At 49.6% G+C, this 12,440-nt stretch overlaps 2 protein-coding genes across 11 annotated transcripts in view; one reads left to right on the top strand and one right to left on the bottom strand.

Annotated features, from left to right (window-relative positions):
• The window catches only part of EPB41L4B (erythrocyte membrane protein band 4.1 like 4B), a 140,665-nt gene that overhangs the window by 8,357 nt on the left and 119,868 nt on the right, over nt 1–12,440 (bottom strand). For 7 of the 10 annotated variants that reach the window (XM_061163456.1, XM_061163459.1, XM_061163458.1 and 4 more), the window contains 3 exons: nt 10,964–11,041; nt 5,178–5,294; nt 2,886–2,954 (listed from right to left, as the gene is read on the bottom strand). In XM_061163456.1, the coding sequence (XP_061019439.1) occupies nt 2,886–2,954; nt 5,178–5,294; nt 10,964–11,041 (264 nt within the window). The remainder of the gene's footprint in view (nt 1–2,885; nt 2,955–5,177; nt 5,295–10,963; nt 11,042–12,440) is intronic. The other 3 variants (XM_061163462.1, XM_061163463.1, XM_061163464.1) reach the window with 2 other exon arrangements.
• Nucleotides 6,201–8,469, top strand: LOC133071000 (ATP synthase subunit ATP5MJ, mitochondrial-like). The gene is made up of 2 exons (XM_061163220.1): nt 6,201–6,248; nt 7,431–8,469. The coding sequence occupies exons 1-2, from the start codon at nt 6,201–6,203 to the stop codon at nt 7,638–7,640; spliced, it is 258 nt and encodes an 85-aa protein (XP_061019203.1). The 3' UTR covers nt 7,641–8,469.

Here is a 12,440-nt window from a genome sequence, read left to right as displayed (position 1 = left end):
CCACCTCCACCATCAGTACCACTCTGGGTCAAGCTCTCTGCCTTCTTTCCCTTGAACTGCCGTTCGAGGTTTCTAGACGACTGCCCAGAGTCCACACTGCCTGAACCCAGCTCCTCTCGCTGCCATCACAGGGATCATCGCCAAATGCAGCTGCCCTGTCACTGCCCCGCTCTGAGTCCTTCAAAGGCTTCTCACTGAAGGACTTCCCGTCAGAGATCAGCCGAGCACGGTTGTGCCCTGCAGGGTTTGTCCCTGCTTTCCCCCCCTTCCTCCTCTCATGCCGCGCACCCTTGCTCTCTGCCTTCTAGGCCCACTGGCCTCAGTTCAGTCCCCTGGAGGTGGGATGACCTCTCTGCCCCAGGACTCTGGCTCATGACGCTCCTTCTCCCTGCTCTAGCTGCCTTCAAGCCACTCTTGCCCGGTTCTTCAAAGTCCCAGCATGGTTTCTGACATTGGCTTCCTGCTCCATCTCAGCCCCCGGCTTTTCAGGAAGGGCTTCCCTGGGTGTCTCACAGCCCTGCCAAGGCTGGGCAGCAGGCCAGAGTGCCCGCTATGGCCAGTGGAGGAAGTGGAGCCGGAGCTTCCAGCTGGGGAAGCTGTGCGCAGCCAAATGGCAGGGGCCAGATGAGTATCCAGCAGCAGCACTGAATGCCTGGCCCAGGCCGTGTCTGTGCCCTCTGTTCCTTAAAAGGCAGGTGCTGGAAGCCGATCATGACCCTGGTACAGATTGTTCTGCGTGTGTGCGTGCTAAGTCGCTGCAGTTGTGTCCAACTCTGTGACCTCATGGACTGTAGCTCACCAGGCTCCTCCATCCATGGGATTCTCCAGCAAGAACACTGAAAAGTGGGTTGCCATGCCCTTCTCCAGGGACTCTTCCTGACCCAGGGACAGAACTCACATCTCTTATGTCTCCTCCATTTGCAAGCTGGTTCTTTACCAGTAGCGCCACCTGGGAAGCCCCATGGATTGTTCTAGAAACCTGCTTTTGTCTCTGCATGGACTGCTTGCGGAACACCTTCCCAGGTCTGATCATCCTCAGACCTGAATCAGCCACTGCGCACGCCCTCCTGTTCATATGGCTGAAGCTACCTCAGGTAGTGACCATCAGCCAGCCCCTGACACTGCACTTCGAGCTACCCCTCAGGCACCACAGAGCCCACCTGGAAGATCCTCTACACTGACCTTTGGAAGAAACCTCAGGGACCACTTGGCTCTAGGAATTGCAAACTCTGATCCCTGGGAGGAGGAGGGAGGGAGAGGAAAGAGGCATGCATGGGTGCTCAGTCGTGCCCAACTCTTTGCAACTCCATGGACTGTAACCCCCCAGGATCCTCTGTCCATGGGATTTTCCAGGCAAGAATACTGGAGGGGGTTGCCATTTCCTACTCCAGGGAATCTTCCCAACCCAGGGGATTGAACCTGCCTCTCCTGCATTGGCAGGCAGATTCTTTACCACTGAGCCACCAGGGAAGCCTCAGCAGAGAGAGGAGGGAGCCTAAACTCCCCACTTCTGCTCATCAGAGAGTGAGCTTCTGCACAAGCTCTTAATTAAGGAAAAAAGTCGAGGTGCTGAAAAGAATCCTGAAAATCATCGAACTCTCTCACTTTGCAGATGAGGAAACTACAACATTTAAATGTTTAAAAACATTTCAGCAGTTTGCATAGAGTTTAAATAAGCTGCTCAGAGACACAGAGAGCCATGGCAACAGGAAAGCCTGTTGCCATGACAACCTGCTCCTGTGTTTACACCACCCTGCCTCTCCAGCATTGAGGAACAACAATTGTACTTGACATTCGTGGGATGGTCTGTGCATGGTCGAGTACTTTCAAGTTCTTGATCCCTTTTGACCCTTGCCTCAACCAGATATGAGGAGGAGGATGTTCTTATTACTATTTCCACTTTAAATAAAAGGAGACTGGTGCTCAGAGTGGCAAAATCTTAACTTAAAATCATAAATCATACCATTATCAAGATGCAGATCCAACCCCAAAGCATTGAAAACAGAGAGTCTGATAAATGCATGCACATGCATGTTCATAGCAGTATTATTCACAGTAGCCAAAAAGTGGGGAGAACCCAAAACCCATCCATGAATGGATGGATCAACAAACTGTGGTATGTAAGTGCAATGGAATATTATTCCTCCATAAGAAGACAAAAAATACTGATACATCCTTAAACCTTACAAACCTTACAAACATGATGCTAAGTGACAGAAACCAGACATAGGTCACGTAGTGTATGATTCCATTTTTATGGACTATCCAAACTAGGCAAATCCAAAGAGACAAAATGCAAGTTGGTGGCTGACAAGGGCCAGAGTGAAGGGGAAAATGGGGATGACTACTTACTGGGTATGATATTTCCTTTGGGGGTGATGAGAAGGTTTTAGAATGAGAAGTGGTAGTTGCATGACACTGAACGTACTAAATGCCACTAAATTGTCACTTCAAAAATGGTTAATTTTATGTTACATGAAGCTCACCTCAATAAGACAAAATAACTAGAAAATGCTGACCCCCAAACCCCAACTCCTTCTCAGCTTCACGGAGTTCACAGCGATCAAAAGAAGCTGTTGGTGGGACTTCCCTGGTGGTCCAGTGGTTAAAAACCCACCTTCCAATGCAGGGGATGCAGGTTTCATCCTTGGTCCAGGAACTAAGATCCCATATGCCTTGGGGCAACTAAACCCATGCATCAGAACTAGAGAGAAGCCCATGTGCTAAACAACAAAACAAACAAACAAACAAAAACCACTGTATGTCGCAACTAAGAAACAATGCAGCCAAAGATAAATAAATACACACTAGCTATTGGCATTGTCGGTTGGCAATCCACAGGAACTATGTCTTAAAACACAGATCTGTTTTCCAGATCTACTTACGGTAAACTGTGGCCCTGTTATGAAAGGATCAGGAAAAGGGGTCACTGGATCAGCCGGGAATGTTTTTATCTTCAAAAAAGAGACAGAGAAGAGTGTTACTTTCAGATCAGAAAACAAACCTTTGAAATCTTTGGCAGCACACTTTTAAACTGAACTGAAGGATACAGGAGAATGCACACCGAGCCTTCCTTGTTTGCCAAGGAAATAAACCAAGGGTCCCTACGTGTGTTGCCTAGCAGTTGTATCTGAGCCTGGAGTTGTGTGATAGGGCCAGGCCTCTGCAAGGAAGACAGGCTGGAGTCTTGTGTTTGCAGGGCGCCTACACTACCTCACGCTGACCACAGCCAGGGGGTATAATGAGGCAGGTGAGGGCTACGTGGGGGCCTGCTGATGGCCCCTCTGCGGCTGTGGGGAATGGACTAGAGGCCACTGATAGGCAACAGAGTCTATCAGAGTGGACAGAGTACCTCCCTGTCCATTCACGTTAGTTGTCGGGCTCCCTGTAAACTCTGGGCAATAGAGGGAAACCTCAGGGGAACCCGGGTAAGCCTGGAAGAATCCTACCACCATGGCCTTGGGGACAGAAGGCATGGTGATCACAAGTGCCCTGTGCTGGCATCTGGAGAGGGTGGACATTCTGCAGGATCAGGTAGTGCCAACTGGCCATCAAGAGCCTTTGCTTCCATTTCTTTCTCTTGGGTCATTTCATCTCTGGCCTCCTAGACGCCTTTGGAGGAGAGGGGGTGGGGAGGGGTTATATTTCTTTAAGCTGGCCTAGAAGACTGCCAGCAGGCCCAGGATCCTGATGACTGGCACGAGCTTTGTCTGCAGCCTCGGGGTGCAGAAACTGCCTGCTGGTGAACGCACACTGTTCCACTTCCACCAGAGGGCTGCAGCCAAGACGTCAAGGCCACCACTTCCCACGTGCAGTCACTTTAGTGTCTTTCAGGGTCTTGCCTATGGACAGTAGTTACTTGATGGCTTTGAGTCATTCTAATGGGAGGTAAGATAGGGATGCACAGGAACACATCAGATCAGACCCAAATCTGCTGAGGGTTTCTGAGGGAGTTGAGTAGGTCTCAACTCAACCCATCTAGAAAGGACAATGTCCTTGGAGTGGGCACTGAGATGTCTAATCCAAGCCTGCTCGCCCCATCCCCAAACTCTCTTTTAAAAGTCTCTTTAAACATCTCAAAATTCCCATGGACCCAGGTGCCAGTTCGGGTTTCTGGCAGTGACTAACTGCTTGCTATACAGCAGGTTAAGGACTAGGGGAAGCCTTACTCCTTGCAGGGCTTAATGGTTCAACATGGTGTGCTGAGACCAACAGCAGTGTGGAAAGTAACATACAGAATAGGCTCAGACCATCATGAAATAAAAGGGAAGAAGAGGATTATTATTGCTATTAAAGAAATGCGAGAGTTGGCAACATCAAAGAGTTATTTTATACCTGCTCTAAAGAAGAAAAAGGTATTCCGACAGTTACCCTCTGGGTTGCCGAGCTCCGACAGAGCACATACACTCTCCTGATGGTGCTGTCATAGGTACCACCATGATAGAACGGGGGCAAAGCCAAAGTTGCAATATTGAACCCAGCAGGGTCCAGCCTGAAAAAATCAAACCCCTGAGGCACAAGTTATATGTGTTCCCTGGAACAGTGACAAACTGGAAACAGAGCACACGTCCTGCGGGAAAGAGTTTGTTAGGAAGATGGTGGACCATTCACCTGATGGAATACACAGAACGTGGTACCCAGAACAAGCTAGAAGCAATACAATGTTAAGCGAAAAGAAGAAAACGGTAGGTGACATGGATGCTATGATTTAACTATGTAAGACTGTGAATGAATATAAATAAATATTAGAAGGAAACATGCAAAAATGAAAAAAAAAAAAAAAAGTTGTGCCAGGTTGGGATTGCAGGAGATTCCTTTCAAGTCATTATGTAATTCTCATATTGTCATCTTGATAAACAGCAGGAAAAGACAAGTTAAACGCTTTTGTTTGCAACAGAAATGCAACTAAGAGTGTTCTCTCTGCGGAAAGCATCTATGCACATCATGGCTCTAAGAAAACAAACTCTTCACAGTTCTTGAGACCTACAGAGAAAGGGGTGGGACCACAGTCGTGAGTCCCAGCTTGACCAGGGCTGGTTGGACTCCAAACTCTGCATCCACCCTGGAGGGACAGCCCCTGCGGCCCGGGCTCCTCCGGGCTCTGGTGCTTGTGCACACCCCTGGGGCTGCCGCCTGGTGGTCCTGCCCGCCTCACCTCTCCCTGCCAGGGTACCTACCAGCCTCGTTTTGATTGGAGGGTGCATGCAAACTCCAGTGGTCTCTTCCTTCATGGGGAGAGAGAGTGGAGGAGAACAGCGAGAGTGGGCACAGTGGGGGGCGCTGGCGGGCTCTGCCTGCTCACGAGGAGAGGAGAGAAGGGGAGGACGAGGTGGTGAGAGAGGGGAGGAGGAGATAAGGGAGGGGAAGGAGAGAAAGATAGCACAGTGCAAGATGGATCTGTCAACTCCAGACTGCTCTCCAGCCAGCCTCACCCACAGCCTCCTTCCAGCCTCTGGCCACCTGACTTCTGGTCCCTCCCGCTTCCCTCCTCTCTCCGCCTTCTCTTCTCCTCCCCGGCCCTCCTTGGTCTTCTCCACTGTCTGGGCAGAAGGACCCATCAAAACTCTCTTCCCAGGACTAGCAGGTGGGGGCCATCTCCTGTGCCCACACAGGACTGGTATGCTGTTGAGGATGCTAAAGCGTTGCCCAAGCCAAGCCAGAAAGAGCTCAGATGAATCGGTGAAGCTGGCCATGGGGGCAAAATGAGCAATGGCCACACGCTTGAGAGTGTCTGCCTTCCGTAACCAGTGGCCTCCTATACTCTGCTAAATAAGGACCCACATTATGGTGGATAGGTGAGTAGAGAGCTCCAAGAAAGAGGTACATCAGTGAGGAGAAATACGGAAGTCAAGACTGCATCTGTCATGGCTCTTTATCCGTGTTCAGAAGACGTGCTGGCCATGATCCCCCTCCCACATCTATGGACCCAGGCCTTGGCGTCTCGTCTAGGCACTGGGAGAAAGGGGAGCCTTGCTGCTTCGCTGGAAGGTACCAACCATTGTGAGAAAATGCCATGTTACTTGGGATACTGGCCTCCCCGGTTTTGCTGTTGTTGTTTAGTCGCTGAGTCGTGTCCAACTCTTTTTGCAACCCCATGGACTGTGGCCTGCCAGGTTCCTCTGTCCGTGGGATTTCCCAAGCAAGAGTCCTGGAGTGGGTTCCCACGTCCTTGTTACCCAGCCCCAGCGCTAAACAGTGCCATGCACCCAGCAGAGATCCGACAGCTTGTACTAGTGAGGATGAGGATGGTGAGGAGAGAAAGCTCTGATGTTAGGAGAGTCACTGACAGGGTTAGTGTGAGTCTTAGGAAAGAACCATTCACTCCAGAGAACAAATACATGTATCTTTTAGCTCAAGAGCATTTTCTTAAGTCATTGGTATGATCCTGGCATAATGGATCAAGGACAGCCTCTGGGAAAGCTTCACTGAAAAATTATCAAGGAAGTTGCAGCCTTCTTTTTCATCTCCAGATGGATCTAACGCCATCCTCTTTACTACTGTGCAGTCCTAGGCAGTCTCCAAGGGGCTTTTACAACCATATTCCCAATGGCCTTCAACACAGCCTTGTTTTATTATTCAGATGTGGGAGAGGCAGAAATGACATTTGCAAAGCCTAAATCCATGAGTCTAGACCCTCTTGTCCATTGTCTCTAAATCCATTTTTCAGAAACAAGGGAGTCCACATTAGCCACTGAAGTTAAGTTTTACCAGCCTACTTAAAATCTCCCTCCGCTTCTGGTCCTTGGGACAAATCCCATGTTCCATAGGATGCTATCTAAGGCACGAATCACCAGGAAACATGGACATTCTGCCTGGAGGCCAAAATGTGTTTTGGCCACCAGAGTCTGAATTGAAGATTAAAATGGATGACCTATTTGCCTAGCATCAGACGTTTATTGGTAAAGAAATGTTGGTCCATTCCACAAGCATCTCTGACCTCTCTAAATGGAGTTTTAGAACTCAGATTTTAAACTCAGATTTTTAAATGCATCTGAGTAGATTTAAACAAAAGAACATCCCTGGAGTTCCCACACTTCTGACTCGTAGCAAACGAATAGGAAATAAGATAACACATGTAATAGGATACTACTCGGAAATACCTTTTGTTTTCTCCTGGTATTTCTTTCCCTCCTAGGGTCTTTTCTACATTCAGGCAGCTAGGTTCTGAGTGGCTTCTGAGTTTCAAAATCTGACTCTTTGGGGGAATAGAAAGGTTTAGGTATAGATAAATGATGGTAAAAATGTGTAAGCTTTCAAAAGAGATTGACAGCTTGAGGATAGGTGAGAAAATCCACAGGGGAAGGGAGGAGGGGTAGACACGAGTGAGTGCTGAGCAAAGGGGCTTTGTGCCCCCTCATTCACTGATGGAGGCGGGGGGACAAGGATGAAAGAGCAGAGGGGAGTGACCTTTCTGACACATTTGGAGTTAGCTCTGCCTGAGCCGCTGGTCCTGTGCCAAGATACTTCAAAGCCTTATTAAGAACGTTGGGATCACCATGAAGCCCTACTATACCCAAGTTTACCAGATGTGGGTAGGAATGGGGTTGGTGGGCTTCATCGCTTATAAAATCAGGAGTGCTGATAAAAGAAGTAAAGCCTTGGAAGCTTCCAGTCGTACACCTGCTCACGGTTATCACTAACCAGCTTTCCTTGGATGGGATGTCTGTCTGACTGTGTTATGCGACATTGTGGTGACTTGTAGCAATGCCACGGCCCTCAGGCATGAACAAATGTACCTGTAAGACTCCTCCTCAAAAAATAAAATAAAAGAGCAGAGGGGACCTGCGCCCTAGCAGAGAGGTTCACATCCCAGAAGCTCTGTGATCTCCATCATCCAAAAGGGGCATGAACGAAGCAGAGGGTATCCCAGATGCACCAGCTAACAGGTGACTTTACAAACTAAAGAGGCTTCCCTCCCTCTCCCTGTCCCCTGAAGAACACAGATGCAACCCCAGGGAGACTGAAAGAGGCACCCAATTTGACTTGAGATTAAGCTTTAGCCCTCCTGCTAGAATGAGGGTCAGAATAAAAACTAAGTTATTGAGACAAATGGAAAACCAACTCTTCTGACTCCCATCCCAGGGCCCGTTCTGGGCCCTAGACAGCCTTCCTTTGGCCGAACCATCTCCTGCCTGACCGATGAACTCCTGATTGATGTTCCCTGACCCAGAGGAGACCTGGATCCTGACTGGCTCTACAGTTGGGTGAGTGGTTCCTGAAGTGCAGGGATCAGAGAGAGACAAGCCCCCAAGAGAAAGCATCAGAGAGGCAGGAGGTGTGGGTGTTAATGGTCTTTGTTACCTGGGGAGGGAAGCTGGTGTGACTGACCTGCAGTAGATGGAATGATGCATTCCAAGGTCAACACGATTCGTGTGTCCATATGCCCTCCCTCTACCTCCTCTCACTCTACCAACACCCACACCCCCGTGCACAGCAGATGAAAATGCCAGATGGAGAGTGGGTGCTGTCTGTACTCACATGCCTTCTTCCCTTCCCATCCCCACGCCCCCATGCTTCCCTCCCAGGCAGAAACTCTTATCTGATCACGAAGAGTCTGCCATGCAGATTCCAGGAATGGGCAGACAACAAAGCTGCAGAGGTTGCAGGACTTGGATGGCTAAACTGAGCTACATAATCAAACAGTTGGAGATTAGAGAAGAAAAGATTTGGGAAAAGGACGGGGGGAAATGCTATAAGAGTGAAGCTGGAAAGCATGTTTTTTGTGGCAAGTTTGAGGATGCAAGTCCTTAGGGCAGTGCAGGGTACAAGAGAATTAAGAAAGAAGCAAAAAGAGATTCGAGAAGTGTTACTGGGAGGTGTTCATTTAATCTTCTTTCATTATTTTGAGAGATGCCCGTTAAAGATTGAATTTTTTTTTTTCTTGGCTGTTTGGACCATACTTCATTCCATGCAGAGACTGGATCATAAGGGTTGAAAGTCATAAGGGTTAAACTAGCTCCAACAGTGTCTTGGTTTAATGAAGTTCGGAAAATCTGTCCTGCTCCTCTCTCGCCAGCGCTCTGTCCTTCCAGCTCTGGCCCAAGGAGCCAGGGCAGTGATGTGGCTTTAGGAGGTTCGTCCAGTCTCAGACCCCAAGTCTAGTCTTTCCTTGGCTATCCTAGGAGATACAGATGCCATGCCTCTCCATCACGCCAGCAACAGGGCAGAGAGGGCTCCAGTTCCTATTTCTGTGATGGTGGGAGGAACAAATGAAGGAGATGGAAGTAAGAGGACCAGACTAAGGTGGAAGCAGGCAGCTGGAGCCCCTCTTCCTCTCTAGGACTCTTCAGCACTCTCAGAGATAGGACTCTGGACTGAAGTAAAACCAGAAATACCAGCCCTCCAGCACACCTAGCGCATGTATGCGCTCTGTGAACATGTACCTGTGCCTCAAATCTGCACAAACGAGACAAAGGATGCTTCATCTTGAGAACAGATATTCCCTGCCGACTCTAGCTGTGAAGTGATCAGCTGTGTCCTGTACAAGGACCTCAGCTGTCCCGTGGCTGGGCAGTGCGGCACCTGGCTCCTATTTCAGAGCTCTGTTGGAGCTGCCCAGAGACATAGGCAGAGTGTCCTGGGGACAGGGAGCAAGCTCCTTGTTGTTGGAGGTTACCCTGTCTTGGCAATCTGTCTAACAAGAAGGGCATGAATGACCAGCTCCATTTTCTTGAACATGGGAAGGAAGTAACTCTGCAGGTTCCCGAGCTGGGCATCACCCATGGTCAGTTCTCAGCTGGTTATCTGAAGGAGCCAACTCAAAGCTCTCAGACAGCACCAGCTCTCCAGATGAGATGAACAGTTGCAGAAATCACAAGCGATTTCCTTGTGCTATCCGAGGCAGGAGCAGTGATCATTCCTGAAGCCTGCGCAGCATTTGGCCTCATATGTCTCCTCTTGAAAGCTGCCCAGAAAACCTTCCCACCCAGGGCACCCTCGTCCAACTAGCCTGTTCTGAATGACTGCCACCTGGCTTCTCCCTAAGCATCCTGCACATGGCTCTCCTATGGATTCTGACCCTTTATCAACCAGAGCCCCTCCAGCCTGCAGCTGCCCTATCCACTCAGAGAGCCTCGCACACAGCCAAACACACAGATCAGTTCTCAGGAGATAGGTTTTCACTTGGCTCATATTTTGACTCACAAGCCAAATTTGTGAACCATGATTTATGTTCCAGTACCCTTGGGTATCAGGCTAAGCCCAGCCGAAGGTACATCCAATCTTGCCTGTGTCATCCAGTGATATTAATAATATCTTATACATATTTATGTTGCTTTCTATGTGGGGCTCTTTCTCTTGAGTGATCCTCATCATACTCTTAGGCAATCAGGGCAAACAATGACATCCTTATTGAACAGAGATTGGGGCAGCAATTATCCAGTGGCCAGGATCTTAAGGTGAGGAGCAGAGAAAGGAGCTAGTTCTGGTCTGCATGACTCCTGGTCCAGTGCTCCCTCCCCCAAGTGGCTTTCCTACCTGCAGGAATCCCATCCCTAAAGAGAGACCTGTCTGCAGAGGATGGCGGATGGTAGGAAGGCACAAGGGGCCTGGAAAGCCAAGGTGAGGCCTTGAGCCAGTGCTTTAGGCCAGAGCACGTTGTTGGAAGAGACAGCAAGAGATACCCGATGGCAGGCATGCAGGGCGCAGCCCGGGAAGCCGAGAACCTGAGACTCAGGCATGGAGGAGCCCTAGGAGGCTCAAGGATCAGCAGACCGATGGGGCGGGGCTCCTGTTGCCGCCCTCAGAGGAAAGGGGACACCGCCCTCCCTCAGGGGCTCTGGGAGGTGGAGGGACCCCTGACGCCTGAACCCTGGAAGAAAGCTGACCCTGAGCCTCCAGGCTGTGAGCAGGACAAGAGGGAGAGCCTGCCCCTCGGTGATGCCCACCTCCGTCCATCCGTCCCACTGCCAAGGCATGTCTACGGTCTGAGGCTTTTCTGGTTTTAGCAAAATGGAAAGTTTACCAGAGGAGTGGCTTCCGTGAAATCCATCAGGAGATCCCCCGGCTCCAAGGTAAAGGCACCTCCACGGTTAGAGGGGCTCTACAGAGGCAGACAAAATCATCCCAGTTAGGGGTGGGAGGGAGGCTCACGAGAGAGGGGGTGTACATATACATATAGCTATTCACTTTGTTGTATAGCAGAAATCAACACAACATTGTAAAGCAATGATCCTCCAAATAAAAAATAAAAACAACCTGAAAACAGAAATATCCCAGTGAGTGCTCGCTCTCGACTGATCATGGAATTTCATCAGAAAATACACGTTGTTCCCTACCTCTCTCCTCCCCTCACTTACTAGCACTGAACTCATTATTACGCCAACCTCCCCATCACGGTTCTCTTGCTCAGCAGGGTACAAAATATTGAGACCAAACCCCAATTTTTCTGACATCTTCATGGGTAGAAGCAGGTTATAGGGAGGGGGAACTGTCTTTTTTGAAGCTGCAAACAATTTTTCTTAAATGCTCTGAGTGCTCTTTGACTGGCCTTTGGGGGAAAAATACTTCAAAGAGTCCTTTGAATATATAAAGAGAAAGAAAAGACCCTATCTTGGATCCAGGGGGCCAAGACCTCAAGGAGCTAAACTCATCTGCACAATAGTGAGGAAAAGCTTTCTGGTGGGAGGGTGGGATCTTTCATTTTTTGGAAAAATTTTTTCTGTCTTGCCCTGGAGTCTCAGCAGCATGGGGGCCTTGAAGCCCTATATGGGAAAAAGTAAGTCTCAAATCTCATTAACTTGGTGCAAGCAGAGCCCTAAGGAGAGAGCTGGCCAGGAGAGGGAGCCCTGTGGCCTCTGATAGGATGCCGCTTGCATCTCCAACCCAGTTCCCTTCTGTTTCGTAAATGTGTTCGCGTGGTTTTTCACCACGGCCTGGGATATAGAGAGGACTCTGTGCCCACACTTGGGACAAAGCAGTGTAGGGACTTGGCACAGTGGAGGGGAAACCGACTCCGGTTCCCAGGAGGTGATCTACAGAAAAGCAGGGAGCCTCAGTCTGGGCCGGTCACAGGCTGAGGGGGTCCAGCCAGGATTCTGTTGAGGAACTTGCAGGCATTCCCAGAGACCCCCAGGAATGGACCCCCTGAAAGACTGCCCATGGGCATGCAGGGTGTGGCCTAGACTGTTATTACTCTGATGTTACTGGGAATCGTGCTCCCTGGAGCTGCAGAAGCCTCAGGCATCCTGTTTGCACAAGCACTTTAATCTCCCCTGGACCCATGGGTTGAGCAGAGTAGTAGATTTTACTCCCATTTTTGGGAAGAAGAAACAGGCTCAGAGAAACAAGGTCCATGGAGTGACTGCTCATTTAAAGCAGCCATAGGTTTTGAAAGGAGCAATTGGGAATAGACTCTGACTCTGGTCTTGCCTTGGGGGCCCCCGTCTCATGCACACAGCATTCCTCAGTGGGATCCAGGGACCAAGCAACATTTGACCCAG

Source organism: Dama dama, chromosome 16 (genome assembly GCF_033118175.1).
Source record: "Dama dama isolate Ldn47 chromosome 16, ASM3311817v1, whole genome shotgun sequence".
Lineage (NCBI taxonomy): Eukaryota > Metazoa > Chordata > Mammalia > Artiodactyla > Cervidae > Dama > Dama dama.
This window is presented reverse-complemented; position numbering and strand designations above follow the sequence as displayed.